This window comes from Phalaenopsis equestris, unplaced genomic scaffold (genome assembly GCF_001263595.1).
Source record: "Phalaenopsis equestris unplaced genomic scaffold, ASM126359v1 Scaffold000114, whole genome shotgun sequence".
Lineage (NCBI taxonomy): Eukaryota > Viridiplantae > Streptophyta > Magnoliopsida > Asparagales > Orchidaceae > Phalaenopsis > Phalaenopsis equestris.
In genome coordinates, this window is record NW_018164556.1 from 1,356,315 (window position 1) to 1,379,516 (window position 23,202).

Consider the following 23,202-nt stretch of genomic DNA (forward strand, 5'->3'; position numbering starts at 1 on the left):
AGTATTTCGAGCCAAAACAAGCCGAACACGAACAAACAAATATTTGTTCGTGTTCGGCTCGTTAACTTAGCGAACGAGCTGAACACGAGCTATTCGCGAACAACAAGCCGTTTTGACAGCGCTACTTAAAAGGAGCTTAAGTTGCCTCACCACACATAGGGAACCACCACAAAACTTTGGTAACAGCTTAAAAATAATAATATAAGGTGGCACAAGAAACTAATTACCTGGACAATGGTTTCAGCTTTCCATGGAACGGTCCAAGGCTCACCAAGCACGGGGAATATTTTATTTATGGCCTGGATTAAATAATATTGTTAAAAAATAAGCTTATAATAAACAGAAGAAGAAGTTTTAAATGACCTTGAGTATAGCTAACTGGACTCCAAATAGAACATATAGGCATGCCAGTGAGTTGCATGTGTTTACAAGACAGTTGAAACGAATGGTGGGGCAAAGGAGACCCATTGAATTTCATTTGGATTAAAAAAGAAGCATATGAAAAATGAATTGCACCAAGCTCTTTTATGCTCGTGTTTGGAGGAAATATACCGGTCGTTATTTGGACTCGGCAATGGCCCCATTTAACTCAGAATTTATGATTTATTAGCTCGTAATTGCGGAATCTCGTAAAAGTTTGTGGCAGCAAGCCAACAAAACCATGTCCTAAAGAAGATACTATTACATTATCAACTATAATATGTCACTTTAAAAAAAATAATAATAAAAACTATAATTATGTCACTTGAAAACTTAATCATTCAGATAGTAGGAACCCAACGATACCAAGATAAGGGACACACAAGCACCATCCAAGCCTTTAAATTCATAATAAGAAATAAACAACCACATCTAGTATGAATAGTGAAGTGGTCGGTTCACGGCCCTGATGCCTTTCGGTTCAGATAACTATCTTGGTTAAAGCAGAGGCGCACCATGGACTGAGAAAAGCAGTTCACAACTTGCACAACTTGAACTGGAATAAAACTCAAGGAAAATAAACAGCCACACAGATTTGAGTAATACTACGGAAGACGAAACTAAAAAAAAATTTGCAAAGAAAATAAGCACAAAAGAATTCCTTTTCTCCAAGCCAAAAAGATGTTCATTGTAAAACTTACAAGCTTCTTTTAAGACATCTACTCTCCTAACTGGTTCATCAGATGATCTACATTTAAAGTGACCAAACCAACTAAGACGACTCTCTAATCTTGTCTGTCACCAGAGCTGATCCAACCCTTTCACATTGAATTGTAACAAAAATAAATCCAAGCACAATAGCATTATATCCACAATCAACAGTACGTTCATATTTTTCTACATAAAACTTATAGAAAATATAAAAAACAAGATAAGTTAGGGTAGGTTGCTTGCAAGATTAAAGAGTTGTTTGATCGGCTACAAAATGAGTGCCCTACATTCCTTTTGCTGGGGATTTGAAAATCCAAGCATTTAGTTGGAAGAATTCTAAATGCATTGGAACTCATTCTTTAGTACATTTTAAAATTATTTAGAATTCATTGGGTTCGAGCGAATTCTAAATACACAAGTTTATGTATAATGTTATCGACCGTCGTTGCCACCTGCCGCTTGACGTTGACTAGCCATTGCTATCCACTCACAAACATCGTTGCCCACCATCGTTTGTTCGTTGTTGCCGCCTGCCCGCCTGCCCGTTGTCAATCTCATTTTTTACATTGTTTTTATTTTACTTCAAACCAACCAAGAAAATATGAAATCATGCATTTATTTTATATTGAGCCATAGTAATTTCAAATACAATACATTATTTTTACATTGCATTCCTTTTATACCACATTACTTTTTCAACAAACCAAACAAGTCTAAATGAAAATTAGAATAACAAAAAAAACTTAAAAAGATGAGGAGATTCTAGTAAGGCAAAAGTATATCATTAGCAATTTTAGTGGCATTGATATGGGAGTTAACACCAATAGCAAAAGTAAAATCAAATTTATTGCTAAATTCAAAATAAGAAAATATAATCTCACTAACGGAAATAGAAATAAAAACAGACATGACACAAACACTCAAATTAGGATAGATCTTAGGGTGGTGCAGGTGATCGGTGAGGGTTGGTAAGGGCTGGAAGGTGTGGCGACAACAAACAAGTAAGGGTATCACGAGAGAGAGGTGAGAAGTTGCAGGAATGACAATTGTGGTTGTCCTAGGAAAGGGTAGCATAAAGAGGGGGCTGGACAGCGCGGAAGTGGTTGGGAGGGGTCTATTATGAGTTGCGGCAGCAAAGGTGAATGACATCAACTAAGGGGAGGAATTGTGGCAATGGTAGCAAGTTGGAAAGAGAGAACGGGTAGTGGGATGGTTGGAACTACGGGTGAATAGCAAATAGGGATTGTTTCGGGTGGCGGCAGTGAGAGAGAATAATGTAGGCATTGATGGGAGATGCAAGGGACAGCAAGACAGCAAGAGGACGGTTTTCGAGGGCTGGAATTGGAAAATTGCAGTTAAAACAACAACTGGTTGTTGTTTGGGTGTGGCTGCAGCAAAGGAAGGAGGTCAAGAGCAACATGGGGAGGATGCAGAAGAGGATAGTGAAGACAATCACCACCTCTTGAGTGAGATACAACAGGAGCACAATTCAAAACTCTGATACAACTCTTGAAGGAAAAAAAAGGTAGGTTGACGGTTGTCCTGACAAAAAACACACTAAAAATAAACTAAAACACAAAGGAGTGGCCCCTATAAGGTGGGAGGCAAATCCAAGCAAACAAGCAGCTCAGTTGACCTTCAAATCATCCAGAACGAACGATCCAAACCGGGCCTAGCACTGTATCTCGAGAAATAGACAGTTGTGCTAGCCTCCCTCGGTTGGGAGTTTTGACCTCATTCGTCGAAGTTTCTGCTTCATAATATGACATCAGGTCGGCCACGTAGAAGGTGGTGGAGCTACTGTAACTGTCTAGTAAGTCAATCCAGCAGGTGATGTCATACCAAAGTACATCCTGATTGAGTACGTATTCATCCTCTTTTGGCACAAGAAAAGCTAGAGCTGCATATAGAAGTAGTTTCTCCCAAAGTGGCTTTGAGCCACTAGATCCGTAATTTGACTCTTCCACTCTCGGTACTCATCTGAGTGTATCTGATAAAGAAGTATGTAAGGAGGAATCAACTCTGGCATGAAATCTATGATTGTTTGTACCACACTGAAATGTAACCACTCATGATAGACATCTTATTCCCTGAAAGGATCTGGATCTCATTATAGGATGTTATTACCGCCAAAGATCCTAAAGCAATTTCTAATGTTGTTCATCCATTCTCTCTGATCAACTATAAATGTATACACTGCAGAACTGATTATAATGCCCAATCTTCCAGAAATAGCTCAAAAGCTTCCCATCACTGATATGTTGAGCCTCCCTCAATAGGGACAACTTAGGAGGTAGGTAATATATCTGAAAATTCTGAAATCCACTTATCTGAGGTTGTCTTGTGTTTGGTATCAGCTCCTCAAACTCATGGCCGTTTTAAATATCCAATGTCAGCCCTGCTGATGATCCTCTCAATGACTACAAATGAGTAGTTCGAGGCACCACAATCTCATAACTTGCATGAACGCCCATTACTTCAAACTCACTCTCTTCTAAAACTACTGCTAATTCAACTGAAGTCGCTCTCATGGAGTCAGTTGAAATTATTGGTGTCTTATCCTTCTCATTTGGAAGTTAAGAATCCTTTATGAAGTCTTTATCTTCGCCTGGATCATTGTTTATTTCTTCAATTGCTCCCTGATCAGTGAAAAGGAACATTCACTTGGTCATGCACTCTGATTCAATGTGCCCAAATCCTTAAAACTTGAAATACTTTCTGGTTTGGATGAATTTGGGAATATGGATTAGTTCCACTTATTCTATACTCTGAACTAGTGTCTCCTCAAGTGTGGTCAGCTTGAATGTTCCCCCAGATGTACTCTGGCTGTGAAAATCTGTGGTTGAACTCTACCTGCAATATGTGGAGGTCATTCGGTAATGTTGCCTCACAAACACATCATGTTTGTAATGAACTGATAAGTATTGACATTGCATCTTTCATTTTATCATAGGTCATGTAGTAATATGACTCTTCTCTTCTGGCTGTCACCACTGAGATGCACTCTTTCTTAACTTAATGGCGACTATTTTCACCATCCCTTTGATGGGACGTCCTGATACTAAAAAACACATTCCATTGTCCAGATCCACTCGATGAACACATCAAGATCCATGTCATCAAAATTGGCAATTCATTTTTACTTCAAAATCCTGGATTCCCTGGTATTGTATGCTAAGTCTTCGGGGTAGTGGTTCTTCATCTCTGACATCTTCCTGGTGGAAGGAATTCACTATATTCTTTCGATATGGTAAGTCGTTGTTGTGGCTATAATTGACCCTTCTGCATTTCCACCTCTCGAAGGCGGTGAACCTCTATTGTAGTTGAAGAATTTTTAGTCGGACATCCTCTATGGAATGATCTCATACATCACTTTGTGGATTTCTCATAAATAGTATTGTGGCATTTCCTCTCGAATAGGTCTCCAACAATTATTTCTTCCTGGTGTGGTTGGTTTGGGTATGAATAGGTGGAAAAGAGTGTATAGGAATGATGCAAGGTTGGAAAAAAAATTTTGTGTGGTCGTTTTAAAACTAAGATAAGGAAGAATTTTTATGTGGAGATGTGGTTAGGTATGGGCAGATTTGGCAACCCTAGGATAAGACTAAGGTTAAGCTAGCTCTGATAAATAATGATACCAGAGTTAACCCAAACAACAATAGAATAATCAAATATTATTGCTGAATACAAAATAGAGAAATACAATCTCACATACGGAAATAGAAATGACAACAAGCACAACACAAACACTCAAACTAGGGTAAATTATGGGGTGGTAGAGGTGATCAGTGAGGGTTTGCTCCTCCAGAAAGGTGGCAAAGGGTGGTGGAAGGGCTGGAAGGCGTGGCGATAGCATAAGTGTGTGAGTAACCGTGAGAGGGAGGCGCAAAGCTGCAGGAACGACAAAGACAGTTGTTGTCCTGGGCGGGGGCAGCAAGGAGGGACTGCACAACGAAGAAGTGGCTAAGAGGGGGCTATTATGGACCGCGACAAAAAGGGAAGAGGACGACAACAACGAAGGGGAAACTTTACAACAATGGCAGAAAGCTGGAATGAGGGAAACAGGTGGCTGCAGGTGGCTAGACAGTTGGAATTGTAGGTGAACAGCAAATAGGCGTTGTTCCAGATGGCGGTAGTGGGGGAATGATTGCGACAGCGAAGGGGGTGTGGGGACAGCGGTGCAGCAAAAGGACAGTTGTCCAGGGCAGGGGCAACGATAACAAGGAAAAGTAACTGGAATTGAAAAACTACAGTGAAAATAGTAACAAGTTGTTATTCAGAGGCGATTGCAGCAATGGATGGTGGTCGGAAGAGTCGTGGGGAGGATATCAAGGGGATAGGGAAGATAATCACCACCTCGGGAGCAAGATACAACCGGAGAACCGCTCAAACCGTCAGATATAGAACTTGAAGGGAAAAAAATGGAGACGTCGATGGTTTTCTTGACATAACCACAATAAAGCTGAGCTAAAACATTAAAAGACAACATATAAAATACTAGGGTAATTAAGGAGTAGCCCATTAGAGAGGGCGGCAACCACAAGCAAACACAAGGGTCGTTTGACCCTTGAGTCGTCTGAAGCGCGCCTGGCATGGTCTCATAGGGAACAGACACCCGCATCAGGCATAGAGTATTGTATTGAAGAATTAGTGATGCTTAACGATTAATTGATACTTGGTTGTTATGGTTTCCGGTATTTCATTTATTATATAAAAGAATGAATTTTGCTAAAAAGAAGACTAGAGATAAGAGTGAAATACACCAAGTAGAATCAAAGTTGAGTGGTTAAAATGAAAAGACTTTTCTAAACTTAGGCCGTTATGGATCAATTTTATTTTTCATTTTTTATTTTTGTTTCTATTTTGTTTTGTTCATGTTTTGCTTTGAATTAAAACAAGTTTGATTAAGATAATTATTTTTAAAAACAATCAAAACATGCTTTAAATGTTTTGCGTATTTTTAAAAATAAGTTGTTTTGTTTTAAAACAAAAATTAAAAACATATAAAAAATTATATTAACCAAACGTGTTATTAAAAATAGAAGAAAAAAAATAAAAAATAAAAGTGATGCCAAACAAACTCTTAGTTTATATTATTTTCTACATATAAAGTCTCTATAAATCACACAAAGACCAGGTGTGCTACAAGAGTGTCACCATAATCTCATAGTCTAAATGACGCAGGGGCTGAAGGCCTGAACCGACCAAACTGGTGCAGCAAAGAGGCCAAACCAAACCCGAACCTGCTTAGGGTTAAGGCTGCCACCAAAGGGTAGAGGTTCCCCCCTCCTAGTTATCATTTATTATAAATATATTGTTTTCTATATTAGAGTTTAGTTTTTACTTGTGTTTCTATCAGGACAGCCGTCAGCGTCCTCTATTTTCCCATTTAGGGTTCCGAGGATGTGTTGCTCTGGTTATATCCTGCTCCGAGGTGGAGACTATCTCCACATAATCCCTCCCGATTTCCCTTGCATAATTGTTGTTGCCACCCCTATAGTACTTACCTGCTGCTGCTACCCCCTTTCAACATGTTTCCTGCTCCCAGTCGGCAATCCTCCTTGTCACTTTCTCTTACTACCACAGCCTCAATACTTCGCCTTATAGCCACTACACTTCCTACCCATCTCCTGCTCCCAGACGGCAAGCCTCCCTGCCAGTTTCCTTGCTACCACTGCCCTGATACTCCTTACAACCACTACACTTCCTACCCATGTCATGCTCCCGGTCGGCAACCCTCCCTTCTCTTTCCTTGCTATCACAGCCCCTACACGCCTCCTTACAGCCACAACACTTACTGCTTGTCTCCAGCTACAACCGCAGTCCCCTTACCACTACCTACTAACTCAAAACCTATCCCACAGCCAACCTGCCTGCCACCACCTACCCAATCCCCCCTTGCCGCAACCAATCGGTTGTCCTATCTCTCATATCAGGATATTGATGTTTGGTGTTTATTGTGTTTTCTTTTCCTGTTTTGACTCGTGATTGTAACCCCCGTTATTTTTTACTAATAAAATTTGCCTAACTCTCAGATTTTGAGTTAACTCTGGTATCACTAAAAGTTCCATAGGCTGTTCACATGCACAATAGATGCATACCTTTCCTACTGATTTTTCCAATATAAATAAAAATTTAATAGGCCGTTCTCTTAAAAGAAAACTACAAAAAACATTACTAATCCAGCATTATATGATCATGAAAATCTACACGAAAAATAAAGCTAAAAAAATAGAAAACAAAATGTTGTTTTTAATTTAACAAAATGTTATTCCGATTTATTATTTGCTGCAAGTCCAAGTGCTAATAATTTGACAGTAAGCAAAGAGTATCTTAAATGGGGTGGCGGAGATACAGATTTTATAGAAAGATAAAAACAGCAACGGTGTAAACAGCCACTATGCAAACAAGATACAAATAACGTGCGGATGTAATTAAATTTGGTCAACCATATGTATTATCAGTATGAATACTACTAATAACATGCAGTTGTATGAAATTATTATCAATCTTTAGCATTTTATCATTTCTTAGTCTTTTTTCAACAGTGGATTTTGGTAATGCTGCTAACAATGATAATTGCATTTGATGCACATAGGTGATGCAAATCTACAAATCTACAATCTACAATCATCTGTCATACAAATAGTGTTTTCTTTTGATTGCTTTAGTTTTCTTGTTCATTTTTGTAATAACGAAATTTGTTCTCTAATATTTTTAATCCTTCATTGCTTGGTTTTACAGCAACTAAGGGTCTGTTTGGGGCAGTTGTAGCAGTTGTGCAGCTGCTGCAGAAAAAGCTGTTGTTCAAAAAATTATAGTGGCTATCACAAATTAAAAAAAAAACAAAAAAAAATTCAGTCCGCATCTTTCTAGCAGCCACCATATTTAGCAAAGTCAGGTTGTAAAACGCAACTTTCAGCTGCAGTTTTTTGAAAAAGTTACGGTGCGGCACCGCACCGCCGCCTCAAACGCATCTTAAGTTAATTTCCTTCGCTCAATTCGTTTGAATTCCTTGTTTAGCATATGCCCAGATCACAACTAAGCATTATAGATTGATTGCACGTCTCACCATCTATATCAATTTGCTTCTGTTCTCTTAATATTACAAATTCTTATCCTGCAATATTGCCAAAAAGGAAGGTGGGGTCGTGGGGCTTTCTTTCCTTACAGAGATGGAACAGCTTGGTTGGTTTATTTTCTCCTAGACTTTCCTACTATAGTCATTGACAGTATGTTTCCTCAAATTAAGACAGAATATTGCTTTTGAATAATTGGATCGTCTAACTGTTGTATGGCTTGGAAATCTAAATTTTATGAAATTAAATTTGTGGTTTTAAGGCAGTAAATTTATGGTTTTAAGACAGATTATGGGAATATTAAAAAAACTAAATAGTGTATGTTTTTTTATTTATTTATAAAACCCACGAGACAAAAAATAATTTTGATTGAAATAATTATAGATTTGTATGTGTGATAGTAGATGTGAAATCCTCAACTTCATCACAGGTTTTGATAAGAATCACTAGGAAATGGGTGTAAGTTTCAAATTAGGATTATTATAAATTACTATTTAGAGTAAGTTTTTATTAATGATCATGCAAAGTCATAATGATCATGCAAAGTCATACATAATCTCATCAAATAAACTATAGTTATGATGATGTAATGCATCAAAAATTGTTTTATTATTATCATATGAATATAAATATGTTATTATTGAATATAAATCCACAATTATGTCATAATTTGTTCATAAACAAGAGCCTGCACTTGAATAAAAATAAAAAAATGAGTCCAAGATTGAAATTAAACATGAAATCAAATTGAAAATTGAACAATCGAAAAATATTAAAATAGTGCAAAAAAGAATATAAACATGAGCAATGGTGAAAATCAAATTTAAATTTGAATTTCAGCTTCAAATTAATCAAGGATTTAAGACTTCATTAGAATTTTAATTTAAAACTATGATTGAAGCTACAATTATATCTAAACATAAATTGCAATTACAATCCAAATATAGTCTTAATTATGGATCAAAAATTCTCAAATGAAATTAAATCCGTTCTAGACTATAAACCTAAGCGGTGAATAGAAATACCAATATATGAATCTAAATATCTTAAATATATGGAGGCTATCCCTAAATGTGAAGTTGATGAATCCATTTAAGAATATGATTTTAGCACATACTGAAGTTTCTAACAATATCATCTCTACAAAACAAACTGAAATTAATTTTATTTTTTGTTAATGATTTATTAATGTTCAAGTTTCTAAACAAAACCTTAAAGTAAAAAAAAAATAAACTAGTGTAAATATGCCCACAAATGTGTAATGAGAAGTGCCTTAAAGAAAATTTATACTATAATATTCTATTTATCTAGCCAAATCTGAAAAGTATATGATTTATCACAACTTGTCCCTTAAGACATTTGGGTTGGTTTTATTTAAAGAAATTGTTTGTCCATATCAGCATATCATGGCTTGTTAATTTTATTTATTTAATAATTTTTTACATCTAGGAATAGAATGTAAAACTTTTTTTTGGTATTTATTAGGATGCATAATACATTTAAGTATATCATTACTTGCTTCATATTTTATTAATGATTTGCATGATTCGGATGATTGGTATAAAGATGTTCCCAAAAAAGTGACAATTATTTATGCAATTAAAAGTAAATTGCCAATGCGAACCGAAGACATGAAAATTAAATCAGTTGACAAGAAAACAGTACGTCCAAATCCTAAGAAGTTTCCTACAGAAACCTAATCTTTAAGCAAATAAACTTAATAAAAGTAAGAACATAGAAAAACATATAAAGCGTGGGGACGAGTAGCAAACATATAAAGTGTGGGGACGAGCACCTATAAATTGAAGATTCAAGTTAGTTCTGAAAATAGTCAAAATTTTCAATTTATAAGATTTGATGTTATTTCATAAACTTCCAATCAACATCCTGAATTCCTCTATTTCCATCTTCTGAATTTACATCAAGTATTTTACCAAGCCAATGTAATCATTGTGTTCTTAAAAATTTTCTAAATGATTTGTGTCCATTATTAATAGTGGATATAAAAGGCATCTAATATGATCCGCGATTATTTTTAAGCAGAAATTAGGGAAAACACATTTTATTTTTCCAAAGCAAACAACACAATCATGAATAAATAAAATACAAGCACCTACAATTCGAGAGGTAGGCGACTATCCCAATTCCTACAATTCGATAAGTAGGAAATCTCTCTCAAATCTTAAGCCTGAGACTCATAATAATAATTTCATGCCACCTCAACCCTAAACATATTAGCCCTATTTATACTAAACAACAATAAATAATAAAAGACTAAACAGCCCTTAGGCTAATAAAAAATAAAATTGCCCTTAGGCTAAGCACCGGGGCAACAGTTTCAAGTGAATTGGTGTGATGGACCTATTTGGAAAGATTCATAAATTGATTTTCAGCAAGCACATCAGTTAGGTTGAGAGTAGCTTGATAAATTTTAAAAAAGATGTTCAATAAACCCAATTCCTTTTAAATAAGGCAATACCCATATCTTTGCACTGATATTGCTTTAGTAGTTATTCAATTATCTGGTTAAGTTTATTGTAAACATCATAAGATATTGATGCTGTTAAGAAAGGGATGTGTTCTCTAATGTGTTGATTACTTAATCTGGTTTACTACAAGCAATCAATTTCCAAGCTCAGTTTTTGCTTTCCTGTTTAAGATTAGTTTGGTCTCTACTAAGATTATAGGTAGATTACAATTCTTCATATTTGCAATTATGGTCCCTTCTATATGGGATTTCCAGTCCTCCGTTGCAATTTTAAAATGGAATTGTTTTTGTCTTGTGCAAAGCACATGTTGCATTTTGTAGCAGCTACCTATGTTTCCTTCAGTGTTTTTAAAAGCACGCTTTGAAGTGCGATTCACGAGCAAAGTGAAATGAAGTGAAGCAAAATGAAATGGATGACGCCCACTTCGCTTTGCTAACGCGTGCTTTGAAGCACGGAAGTTAATTTACTTTTTTTTTTTGTAATTTTTAAATTTTAAATTATTGCAACTATTAGAAATTATTCGAAATTTTAATTTGTAGGCTCACACTTAATGTTTGCCCTCAAGTTAGGTATTGTACCACATTCTTATTTATTTAATGTCAACTCTTAAGTCATACTTAATATTTTATATTTGTTAATAAATGTGTTTATATATTAATAATTTTATATAATCTATTAGCACTTTCGTCAATAAAAGCGACGCTTCGCTCTGAGCTTTCCACTTTGAAGCAAAAAATGAAGCCTTGCGCATCGTGCTGCACTTTGTGTTTTGATTAGACTGCTTATCATGGTTAAATTGGCTCATGAACTGTCGTTAAACGAGAAGGTAGGGTCTTGCAGTTCTAGAGTTAAGATTATAAGGTTGGTTGGCTCCTCTTTAACTTTACTGCAACAAATAGACATTTGAATGTTTGTTCTATTAATTTGACTGGGAACATGCCGTTTTGACTGGACATATGAAATTGCCAAAATTGAACTTGCTGTTTTTATTAGATTTAGAAGAGCAAATCTCTAGCCGTTATTCTAATTATTAGCTTTTATTAATTGTATTCCCTCGTCAAGTATTTCCTATTTTATTTTCTTTTGCTTTTATTTCTTCCCTTTATTGTGTCTATTGTAGTTGGGTTTAAATATCCCTCCTATATATTGCTCTAGTCACAAATTTCATATGATATCAGAGCCATGGCTCTAACCCTAGAGATTCCACCCTAACTTGCCGACAGCCACCTTCCATCATCAATCCCAAATCCAATCTGCAGCTAAGCTCCACCTGCGCCTCCTTTCTGCCGCTAAACCCAGCGTGGGCCGCTCCTTTCTACAAAGGATGTTTGGTCTAGCGCTCCTTTCTGCCGCTAAGCTCCACCCGTGCCTCCTCAGAATTATCTGCTACTCAGTACAAGACAATCTTCCAGCCACTAGCCAACCGTTTTGTTGGTTATTTCTCCAATCTATCGTTTTCCAATCTACCGTTTTCCAGCCTATTTTATCAGTTGTTTTGTCGACTGCTGCTCTTGAGTTTTTTCAGCCGCTGGACATCCCTCTTGTAAGTCTTTCATATTTCTTGGTAGCCCAACATCACCTTTGGCTCTATTGGAAGTATGACAGATTCCTCCACCATCGAACCTCCTACTGACAGTGTGCATGAGTCCATCGGAGGATCGTCACCGATCTCAACCTCTCTACAAACTGGGGGATTGGAAACCAACATGAACTTCTTGATCACAACCCAAAAATGAACAGCAGTAACTATCTCCAATGGTCCCAAGCGGTGTCTTTGTTCATCAAAATACGTGAAAAATTCGGTCACCTCACAGGTGTGATTCGTGAGCCTCCAAAAACTGACCCGGAGTATGGAGCTTGAGAAGTGGAGAACTTCATGGTCCTGCGTGGTTGATCAACTCTATAAAAACTTCGATTGGTCAATCATATATGTTCCTCCTCTCAACTGGTACTTTTTGGACGGTTATTCGTGATACCTACTCAGATTTAGGAAATTTAGGCCAACTCTATGAGCTATCTAATAAAATTCAGAGAGCAAAATAGAGTTCAGACCCTATATGGATGAAGTGCAACATTGTATTACGACTACAATTGAGATTCTTCGGCCGACCTATCCCTCTTCTAGAAGATTATAAAAAAAGATCATATGTTAAAATTCTGGCTACCCTTAACAAAGAACTTGACAAAGTTTGAGGGGGTATTCTTGGTCAAAATTCACTTCCTTCTGCTTGTGTCGCTTTCATCGAGATTCATCGGAAAGAAAGTCAGACATTTGTTATGCTTGACACTTCTACTCCTTCAGTGAATCATACGCCTTGATCTCAAATTGTACCCGACCTTCGTCTATGCCAACTCGGGCTGGTCACCCCACTTGTCATTACTGTCACAAACCCACCACACTTGAAACAAGTGTTGAAAACTTCATTGTAATCTAGCTTACAAACCTTCAGCCAAATCATCTGCTACCAATGGCCTCACGGCGACGACCAAGCCTACCATGGCTCAACTGACTCTTACCCGGAACATCCCAAAGTCCTCTGAATCCCTAAAAAACCAGACGAAGTAATTGATCAAGCTCTTGAAGCCAATCAAGTATTCATAGGTTCATCAACCTCCCACATCTAACAAGACACTTTTCCTATGACTTTCACAGTTTATTCTTCCTCTACTTCGTGGATTATTGATTCAGGTACCATAGATCACATGACCGGAGGCTCATAAGCTTTCTCGACCTATTATTCGTGCTCTGAAAAGAATACCATCAGAATTGTCGATGACTCTTGTAGTTCCATTGTTGGTAAATGGTCGGTTGTCTAACAACCGATCTAACTCTAAGGAGACTTGTTTGAGGCAGCTTATTTTCTGCGGTGACATTTTGAAAACACACCAGACCTGTTTGGGGAAAGTGCGTTTTAACAACTTATGTGTTTTCAAAATGTTGAAAACAACGTTTTCACACCGCACTTAATTAGGTGTGGTGGCAGCTTTCTAGTTGTGGTCTCACTTTTTCAAAAAAATAAAAATTTGTAATAGCCTCAAATATCTGGTTAGGGCAAGTGTTCAGGCTGTGAAAGTCCCTCTATGGGCTAAAGCAGACCTCAAATGTCTGGTTCAACAAGTTCACAAAGGTGGTCATGGGTCATAGTTTTACTCAAGCTCAATCAGATCACACTCTCTTCTTTAAGCATTCCTTCAATGGCAGGTAGCTATCCTTATTGTCTATATTGAAGATATTGATATTATAGGTAACAATCTCCCAACATTGGCGTCCTTGAAAGACATTCTTGCTAAGTCCTTTGAAATGAAAAAATTAGGATCTCTTCGGTACTTCTTAGCATCTCAATTAGTTGAAATTCTCAATGTTGTGCTGTCAACAAGACTCAATACCGGCACTTTGTTGGGAAACTCATCTAACTCGCCCATACTCGCCCTAACATAGGTCACATGATTGGTATAGCGAGTCAATTCATGCATAAACCTTATAAGCACCATCTCCAAGTTATCCAATGAATTCTCCACTATTTAAAAGGTACATCGACTCAGATTTATTCTTCTCTCATTACATATCTCGGTCTATTGTTGTTAATACAGATGCTGATTGGGTTGGGTCGGTTCAAGATCAACGTTCCACCTCGGGGTATTGCTCATTTGTATGGGAAAATCTTATCACGTTAAAAACCAAAAAATAATCTGTGGTTTCCCGGAGCAGTGCTGAAGCTGAATTTTGGTTCATATCCTTGAGGATCTATGAAGCTCTTTGGTTATGTGTCATGCTCCGCGAATTTTGTATGTCAACCTCTGTCCCGTTACAGCTATTCTGTGATACTAAGGCCTCCATCAGCATTGCTCACAATCCAGACCAGTATGATCACACCAAATATGTAGAAATTGACACACTTCATTAAAAAAAAAGATAGAGTCCGAGAAAATTTGTGTTCATTTCGTACCTTCCAGTAGTCAACTAGTAGATATCCTCACCAAGAAACTTCCTCATTCTTTGTTCGATGACTTTAAATTCAGGTTGAACATGACTGACATCTATGCTTCAACTTGAGGGAATGTATTAGATTTATAACAACAAATTCGTAGTTGTTATTCTTATTATTATCTTTTATTACTTTTATTCAATCATTATATTTTCATACTTTATTTTATTTTGTTTTTTTCTTTCCTTTGTTGTGTCTGTTGTAATTAGGTTTAAATAACCCTCCTATCAATAATATATACTGGTCTACTCACAAATTTCACAATTTTAGGATAGATTATGAGGATTTTGAGAAAACTACTTGCCATGGGATTTTTTTTTTCTTTTTTTTAGGACCCTCAAATGTTTAAAAATTCAGCATTGCCAAATTCCTCATAAATATGCTTGTGTATACCATTGGACGTGAATTATTCGAGCGCATCACCAATACTTACAATAACTTTCCGAAAAAGGTTTCGTCCACGTACTAAAATAAGTACTGGTATTTCATAAATTTTATTCGTTCCTTTACATTCATATAATTTGTAATTGGTTTTTGTGTATACAATTAAGATTATTTCAAATCAATTTTTATTTTTATGGTATCTTGAATGAGACATTATTTTTAAGGACTTTCAAATTTTGGTTGTATTAATATAACTATATTGAGCAAAGTTAGCAGGTGTCTTCTGATTCTGTATAAAAAAGATAAAGTTTTTCTTATAGCAAATGGACTGTGATTTTTTACCTTTTTAACGTATTTGTGCTTCTCATCTTTAGATATGCATTAGGAAAGCCTTACATGCTAAGACATTCTGCATCCAAAGTTATCAAAGTTAGCAGGTGTATTTTGTATAAAAATGATAACGTTTTTCTTATAGTAAATGGACTCTGATTTTTTACCTTTTTAACGTATTTGTGCTTCTCATTTTTAGATATGCATTAGGAAAGCCTTGCATCCTAAGACATTCTGCATCAAAAGTTATCATGAAAAACCCTTTAATGATTTTATTTTATATACCTAACCAGGAATAATTTGCCTCTATTTAGATTATTATTAAGGACATTAATTACCTCATGAAAAATAATGAATAGTATCGTCTAAACAGACCACTATTAAGTTATTAGTGGTTGCCTTTGAAAGCACACCTAGCTTCAGATGTGTACCTAATGTGAATTTTTATGATCTTGATTAAGTAGTGTGTGTGTGTGTGTGTGTGTGTGTGTGTGTGTGTGTGTGTGTGTGTGTGTGTGTGTGTGTGTGTGTGTGTGTGTGTGTGTGTGTGTGTGTGTGTGTGTGTGTGTGTGTGTGTGTGTGTGTGTGTGTGTGTGTGTGGTCCATACCTTTTGTGGCCGACATTGACTGATAAAGGGAAACATGCATTAGAAAAATTGCCAAAATACAGGTTAGAATTTTAAATATGGCCACTAGAGGGTCTGTGATCTAGGTGGTAGTTCAGAAGCATATTTTAAGCATGACAACTCAAATCAAAAGTTCTAATTTTTTCTTACAAGAGAATTTTCAATACAATCATTGTTAGCGCATCAATATGACCTTAGCTTTTTTGTGAGCTTTAGGTCATTTTGATTATAGTGCCCCTTGGAAGTTATTAGTGAAAAGGCAGTGGGTGAGAACTCTCAATAATGAGGGATTATAATATATTTGAATATTTGTTTATATTTTTATTTCTTTTATATATTTTAAGCATGTCACTCGGTTATATATGGAGTATGTTCATCATTAAGATAGCAGGCCTTTTATCACTTAATTAATTAGTGGGCATCACAGACAAAGAGGTCTACGAACATATTTTTCTTTTACACATTTTATAGGATATAAGAGTTGCATGATTGTCTTTTGTACTTTCCCTTAATAAATTAGAATGGTTCCCTAGAAAGTTATATCCATTGTATAAAGGGAGGTGACACTCTAAAAGTCATATAACTCCAAATAGGGGTCTAGTCTACTCTACTAAGGGTTGATTAGCAACCCACCATTAAAAGCTTAATTATAAGTAGTCAATTTAATTTAGCTGGAATGGCATAAGCTCAATCCACTCAGCCCATAAATAATTAAAGTGAAGGAAAAAAAAGCTCGAGCTTGAGACAAGCTCAAGCCTAATCTTTAGGCCTAAAAGTAAAATGAGTCTAGCCCAAGCTTAAAAAAACTATACTGAAATATCGGTTTGTCTTGGCTGCTCTCAAGTTATGCCAAACATTATAACCTTAATGTATAATTCATTTGTAAGAGTAAGTTAATAAATCTTAAAGCATAGTTCCCATTTTCCTTAATTTACCACCCCACTCAACTTCCTTCTTCCTCAAGGTCAAGAAAGGTCTTTTGCAAGTTCTTCAAAGTCATAACTATAGACATTTGGTTTCATCGCAGCCACATGAGATGTTTGATTCGCCTGTGATTTAAAGGAATATAAGGCTTTTTGAAAGATCCAAGAAATCAAATTATTTGCAAGCTAGCTTAAGAAAATCTAAGAAATCTACGAAGATGAGAATTGTTAAAGTGAATGTTTGGAAAAATTAAGAAGGGTCAGCTATTGAATGATTATATTGACTGACGTCATGTGGATATACTTAGGAAGAATATTTGATAAATCTAAGATTACATTCTCAAAATAATCTGTCAAGAATAAATTTAACAAGTCAACTCAATAAAAATGAATAAAAAAATATTTATAATGTCAACCCAAATAGTTGGGATAAGGGTAATGATAATGGTGAAAATAAATTTTAGTTAAATGTGAGTCATTAACAATTTTAAACCATAAAATAAAGTAAGCTATTTTAGAAAATCAATCTAATGTGATAAACATAAAATTAAATTTCCTAAAGTTTAAGGTTGTGCTAACATGAAATATAATGAACATGTCCCCAACATTTATAACGGTTGGTGAAGGCGTGTATGATCTAATATTAATTAATTTTGCCTTGGATGTTCAATAAGTTTGGAACTATAAAATCATTTCACACAGAGTCTATGTTTAAACTTAGTTAAAAATATTTATTCGTAATAAAGGACTTTAAATCCACCAACATGTCATTCAAAAATAAGGGAATCCTTAAGATGAATAAGAAATCAATAAATAAGCTCTTAAAAATGAGGCCATCTTTAAAATTAAACTCTTTACTAAAAATAAATGACTAGTTATTTAATGCATTATATTTTCCATTAAAAGTCCTTAAAAATAGCACAATCTATATGATAGGCCTTTAAGGTATGTAACATAGAAACTCTATTTAATGCATCAATGCTCTTATTTTTATCCTGGCCGACATAATATGCTCAATGATTATCATTGAATCTAACATTTAAATAATTTAATTTAGTTCGACATATGACAAAATCTTCATGCACCTAGTTACTGATAAAGCATAAGATGTCTCCTTGCATCACCAATGTTGAGGTTTGAATGCCCAAATTGCCCCTAAAAGTCAAAACCTGAATAAGAGGAGCTATCCAGTAACAGCTTTGGTACATCTTGTAAAGAAGGATTTACTAAATCCTGCCAGCACCAGGATTTAGTAAATCCTGGATTTAATACAAAACAAACAGGGATTGAGAAGAAACTAGATTTACTAAATCCAGGGTTTAAAATTTGCCCATTTTTTCTGTCTAGCAGATTTAAGTGAAATCCCGCTTAAATCCGTTACCAGACTAATTTTACCAGATGCCATGTTGACAAGCACATGCAAAACGTTCACAAACACATTTTCCAGCAGAGGAATATCAAGCAAACTGACCAAGAAAGAATTACAAATGTATTACAAATATAAACATTCAAGATACAAAATCAAAAGAGATGTGGCAGATCTGAAACTCCATAAAACAGAACAAGATGGATAACTTTACCTTCTGAATGACAATAATCCAATGTTTTTCCTCATTTTCCAAAGGATCTAACATAGGCTTATCCAATTCTCGATCCGACCTGATCTCCACAAATTCAAATCCATCATCATTCGAAGTGGACTTCTCATCATTTTTGAAGCAGGAGACAAGACCCACCCTCCATTTCTACATGAAAAACAACAATAAGAAAACGAAAAACATGCATATCGTATCAACATTCAGACAGAAAGAATGAAGTAAAGAAACCTTCTTCGATTCTTCACGGGGCGATATGGCGTGGAGAAGATGAAAGCTCCGAGCTTTCGCTGGCAGGCAGCAATCTTTTCTTGACAGCCTAAACAGAGAGGGAAGAAGCCGCGGAGTCAGCGGCCCTCGAGCGAGGCAGCGTCCTGCAGTAGACATGGCGAGAAAAGTACGGCAGCCAGGGAAACCCTAAAGTTTGACGGTGGAGGAAACTCTAATCCCCCATTATCTCTCAGCGCCGCCGCTGAAATCAGCATAGCCCGCGATGACAGAGAGAAGAGGAGGCAGGAGAGTAAGGAGTAGTCAATAAAGGTTTCTGTTGTTGAAGGGGAGATAGCGGCAACTCAGGCTTGAGAAGCTGGAGATGAACGGAGTGGACTAGGAGCGAGGAAGATTAGCTGCGGCTAAGACCAGCAAACAGCATTCTGTAAATGCTAACGTGCAAGTGGAAGGATGCGAGTAGATCTGGGCGGGCTTGGTAACAGGCAATCAACCATTCATATTCTGTTTTCTATGATTTTAAAGCTTGTGTGCCGGCTCGGCCCGGCCTATATCCTGAGCAGCATGCTTATTCTTTTAGAAATAGGAACCGGGCCTAAACCATTTTAACTAGTCAAGCACGGCCCGCCCAACGCCCTGATCTGGATACGAGGATATTAGATTTTTATTGGCCATATATATATTTTTTTAAATTTACGCACACACAAAAGTTTTATATTTTTATATATCTAACAACAACAGATTAATATTTGTATTTGTAGCAGGCTAGTTCACCTCCCAAAAGAGTCCATAAGAGAGATGAACAACAAAGGACTTAAAATGTTGTTTTCGGCCCTACACCTAGTCGATGTGGGATTATTTGTACGTGATATTCTCCTCCACCCAATCACGCGACACCCTCGTCACGGATCGGCTCCATCAAAGATCCTACTGGATCATGAAGAATTTATACACCTGGCAGACTAATCTGCTCTGATATCACTTAACACCTCCCAAAAGACCCTTTAAGAGAGGTGGACAGCCCAAGACTTAAATAATATTTTTCGGCTCTACACCTAATCGATATGGGACTATTTGTCCGTGACATAGTGCTATAAATTTATGCATAAAAAGATATATTTTATTTATGAAAATTAATAAGTGACATTTTTATACAATATCAAATATTTGAGCGTTATGCATGTTAATATGAATGCTCGAGTTGTAAATATAAAAAATATAATAATTATAGGCACGTAAATACCACAATATTTTTTAGAAGTGAGGTCCACCCCTAGATACTATAATATAGTAAAAAATACTTACAACAATACTAATAAAAATTTTAAGAATGCCAAAATTACATCACAGTTCAGATATCTAAACAACATGAAAGTATGTGGTGTAAATAATATTTTAGGGGTGTACAACCTGAATTATATGTTATAATAAATTTGAATAAATGCATGGTTTAATTGTGCATGTGTGTTTATTTCTACAAAATTGGACTAGCAACTTTGGCACAAGCACATATCACAGCTAAATTATAGTTATTGGAGGTTTAAGTGCATGTCTATCAAAAAAAAAAAAAAAAGGGTTAAAGATATATGAGGTATAATAGATTATGTGTAGAATGTTGATGAATGTTTGCAGACTATGGAGTCTAGAAATATATATTAACTACTGGGTGGATGGCAAGAGAAAAATGGGTGCATTTGGAGCAAGTTGTTGGATAATATCAATTGATACTTGTCTATAAAATTTAAGAATACATGTGGTCGTCTGGTTGCTACCAAAGTAGGCAAGGCTTCAAAATGCCTCTGAAATAATTGAGCGTGGCATGGATGTAAATTTCCGTTAATAAAAGAAAACAAAAGCTTAGAATACAACACTGAAGTCCTGTAAAGGGATATCTTAAATGAATACAAAGAGGGAAAGATCTCTCTACATAGGACGTCCAGGGGTTATTCAGGAGGTACAAGAGAATTATATCGGAGTTATACCCCTCTGTAACCCCACTGTAACCTCTTTGTAAACTATCTGTAACATAGAAATGAGTTCCACGCTTCTGTAGTTTCATGGGTACAAATAAGTTACACGGAAGTTACAAGGGAGTTACACGGAGGTTACAGGGGGATATAACCCATATATAACCCCCCTGTACCCTTCCCCTAACATACGCAGCGCTGCGTACGTCTTATGTACGTAAATATTTTCCCTTGCAGAGAATTTTGCATGATGGAAAACACAAAATCCCTTCGAGAGCACAGACAAACCAGCATAAAAAAATAAATAAAAAAAAAAGATAAAAATCCAATTTTAAAATTCGAGAGCACAGACAAACCAGCATAAAAAAATAAAAAATAAAAAGATAAAAATCCAATTTTTTTAAAAAATAATGTTTATTTGCGCCGTCTTGGTGGACCAATGTCTGGATTTCCTTTTCTCATCATGGCTACAAACTCATCATAGTTGATTCTCCCATCCTATTAAAAACAGTAGCAAGTTAATGATACAGAGGGGAAGAAAAACCCATTAATAAGTATTTTCTTCGGTCAAGCTTTTTTATGGGGGCATTTATTTACATGCCCGCCCAATTTCTATATATTTACATATCTAACGCCTAAACTTCACTTTTTTACACTTGTAACACTCAAATCTCATGTCACATCAAAAAATGCCAATATTTTAACTTGAGAAAAATGAAGTACAGCTTTTCATGGATGGGTAAGATGGCATATATGTACAAATCAAAGTTCAAGAGTTAAATATATAAAATACATAGGAATCCAGTTGTATGTATGTAAATCTTAGTTATATTTATAACACTTTATCTATGCATGAAAATGTATGTTTATGTGATATGAGATATTTGAGTGTTACAAATTTAAAAATTATAATTTAGGTGTTTGATATGTAAATTCATAAGAAATGTTTGATATGTATGAATTTTTTTTTCTCTTCTTTTATTTTCTACAATTTTATCAAGTTAGAATTGGTACAGTGGCTTTAGCAGCCATATTCTGATGATACTCATCACCTACAGCAGAAAAATCACAAGGGATGTCTTTTTTACGTCATGGAATTAACAAATGAGAACAAAAAATAAATAGAAATAATACTAAAATTCTGCAAGAACAAGTCAGTTATTTCAACATTTCAACTACTCATTAAATCCTATAAAATATATCTTCAAATATATGGGCATATATAATAATATGAAGTATAAATAAGCTTACATGATCAGTGTCAACTTCTGCTAAAATCTCTTTAATTGTCTTGGCATCACCCATGTTGTATTTTGTCAGAGCTTGCTCCAGCTCCTCCATAGTGATATATCTGCGCAAATGGAGTTAAGAATGAATGACTGATGAAGCACAAAGAGAGTTTCTGCAAAATAGAATTTAGTAAAATTTTCTCAGGCGATGCATACCCACTCCTATCCTTGTCAAAATATTCAAAAGCTTTGTACAAATGTTCTTCCTTTTCCATCCGGTTCATGTGCATTGTAGCAGTAATAAATTCTATATAGTCGATAGTCCCATTCCCATCGACATCAGCCTGTAAATAAATTAACAAGTCAGAAAAATGTGTATAAAACTTATAAAATGCCGTGAAAATGAAAGCACAATGTGGAGCTCTAGGATTTACCCTGGCAATCACACAAACATACAAAATGACAGAGAGAGATGCATGCAACTCAGCTTTTACTTCGAGAGAAAAGCAAAGGACGGTTTACTACAACTCAATTCTAATGTATTTACATATCGTATTTACATATCTAACACTTATTTACATATCTAACACTAAAACTTCAATTTTTATGCATATACCGCCTTACTTATGCATGAAAAGATAAATTTCACTTTTTAAAAGTTAAAATGACGCTATATTTGGTGTGATATGAAAGATTTGGATGGTATAAATGTAAAAAAAGTAAAGTTTTGGCATTAGACACGTAAATACATAGGAATTGGGTGGTATGTATGTAAATGGCCCTAAAACAAAAAGGTTAGATCATCAAAACTGAAAATATTCATAGAAAAGGGAAGATAAAACATTTCAAAAATATAAACATTCCTTTATTTATAAACATTAAGAACATTTTTGAAACTTCTTTAAATTACTAGGGTTCTAATCATTCTGTTTTTCTAGCTAGAGGGACTTGTATGATAAAAATATAAACATTCCTTTATTTATAAACATTAAGGACATTTTTGAAACTTCTTTAAATTACTAGGGTTCTAATCATTCTGTTTTTCTAACTAGAGGGACTTGTATGATAATAATGAAATATTAAGAAATTATCATAATAATAACAATAAAAAAATTTTAAACGAATCCTAATGGTTTTTTCTCTTTATATATATATAAAAAAAAATACATCCAATAGAGAATATTAACCTATAATATTAAAAAACAATCACATTCAATCATAAGTAAATTTTTTTA

General features: G+C 35.4%; 2 protein-coding genes across 2 annotated transcripts in view; both read right to left on the reverse strand.

Annotated features, from left to right (window-relative positions):
* Nucleotides 1–19,282, reverse strand: part of LOC110020988 — a 20,730-nt gene extending 1,448 nt beyond the window's left edge. The window contains exons 1-3 of the mRNA XM_020719299.1: nucleotides 18,775–19,282; nucleotides 18,529–18,693; nucleotides 228–299 (exon numbers count right to left, since the gene is read on the reverse strand). Coding sequence (XP_020574958.1) covers nucleotides 228–299; nucleotides 18,529–18,693; nucleotides 18,775–18,930 — 393 coding nt within the window. The 5' untranslated portion in view covers nucleotides 18,931–19,282. The remainder of the gene's footprint in view (nucleotides 1–227; nucleotides 300–18,528; nucleotides 18,694–18,774) is intronic.
* Nucleotides 19,283–20,923: 1,641 nt separating this feature from the next.
* LOC110020953 (calcium-dependent protein kinase 1-like) overlaps nucleotides 20,924–23,202 on the reverse strand; it is a 40,005-nt gene continuing 37,726 nt past the window's right edge. The window contains 4 exon segments of the mRNA XM_020719260.1: nucleotides 20,924–21,075; nucleotides 21,141–21,236; nucleotides 21,990–22,089; nucleotides 22,184–22,311. Coding sequence (XP_020574919.1) covers nucleotides 21,153–21,236; nucleotides 21,990–22,089; nucleotides 22,184–22,311 — 312 coding nt within the window. The 3' untranslated portion in view covers nucleotides 20,924–21,075; nucleotides 21,141–21,152.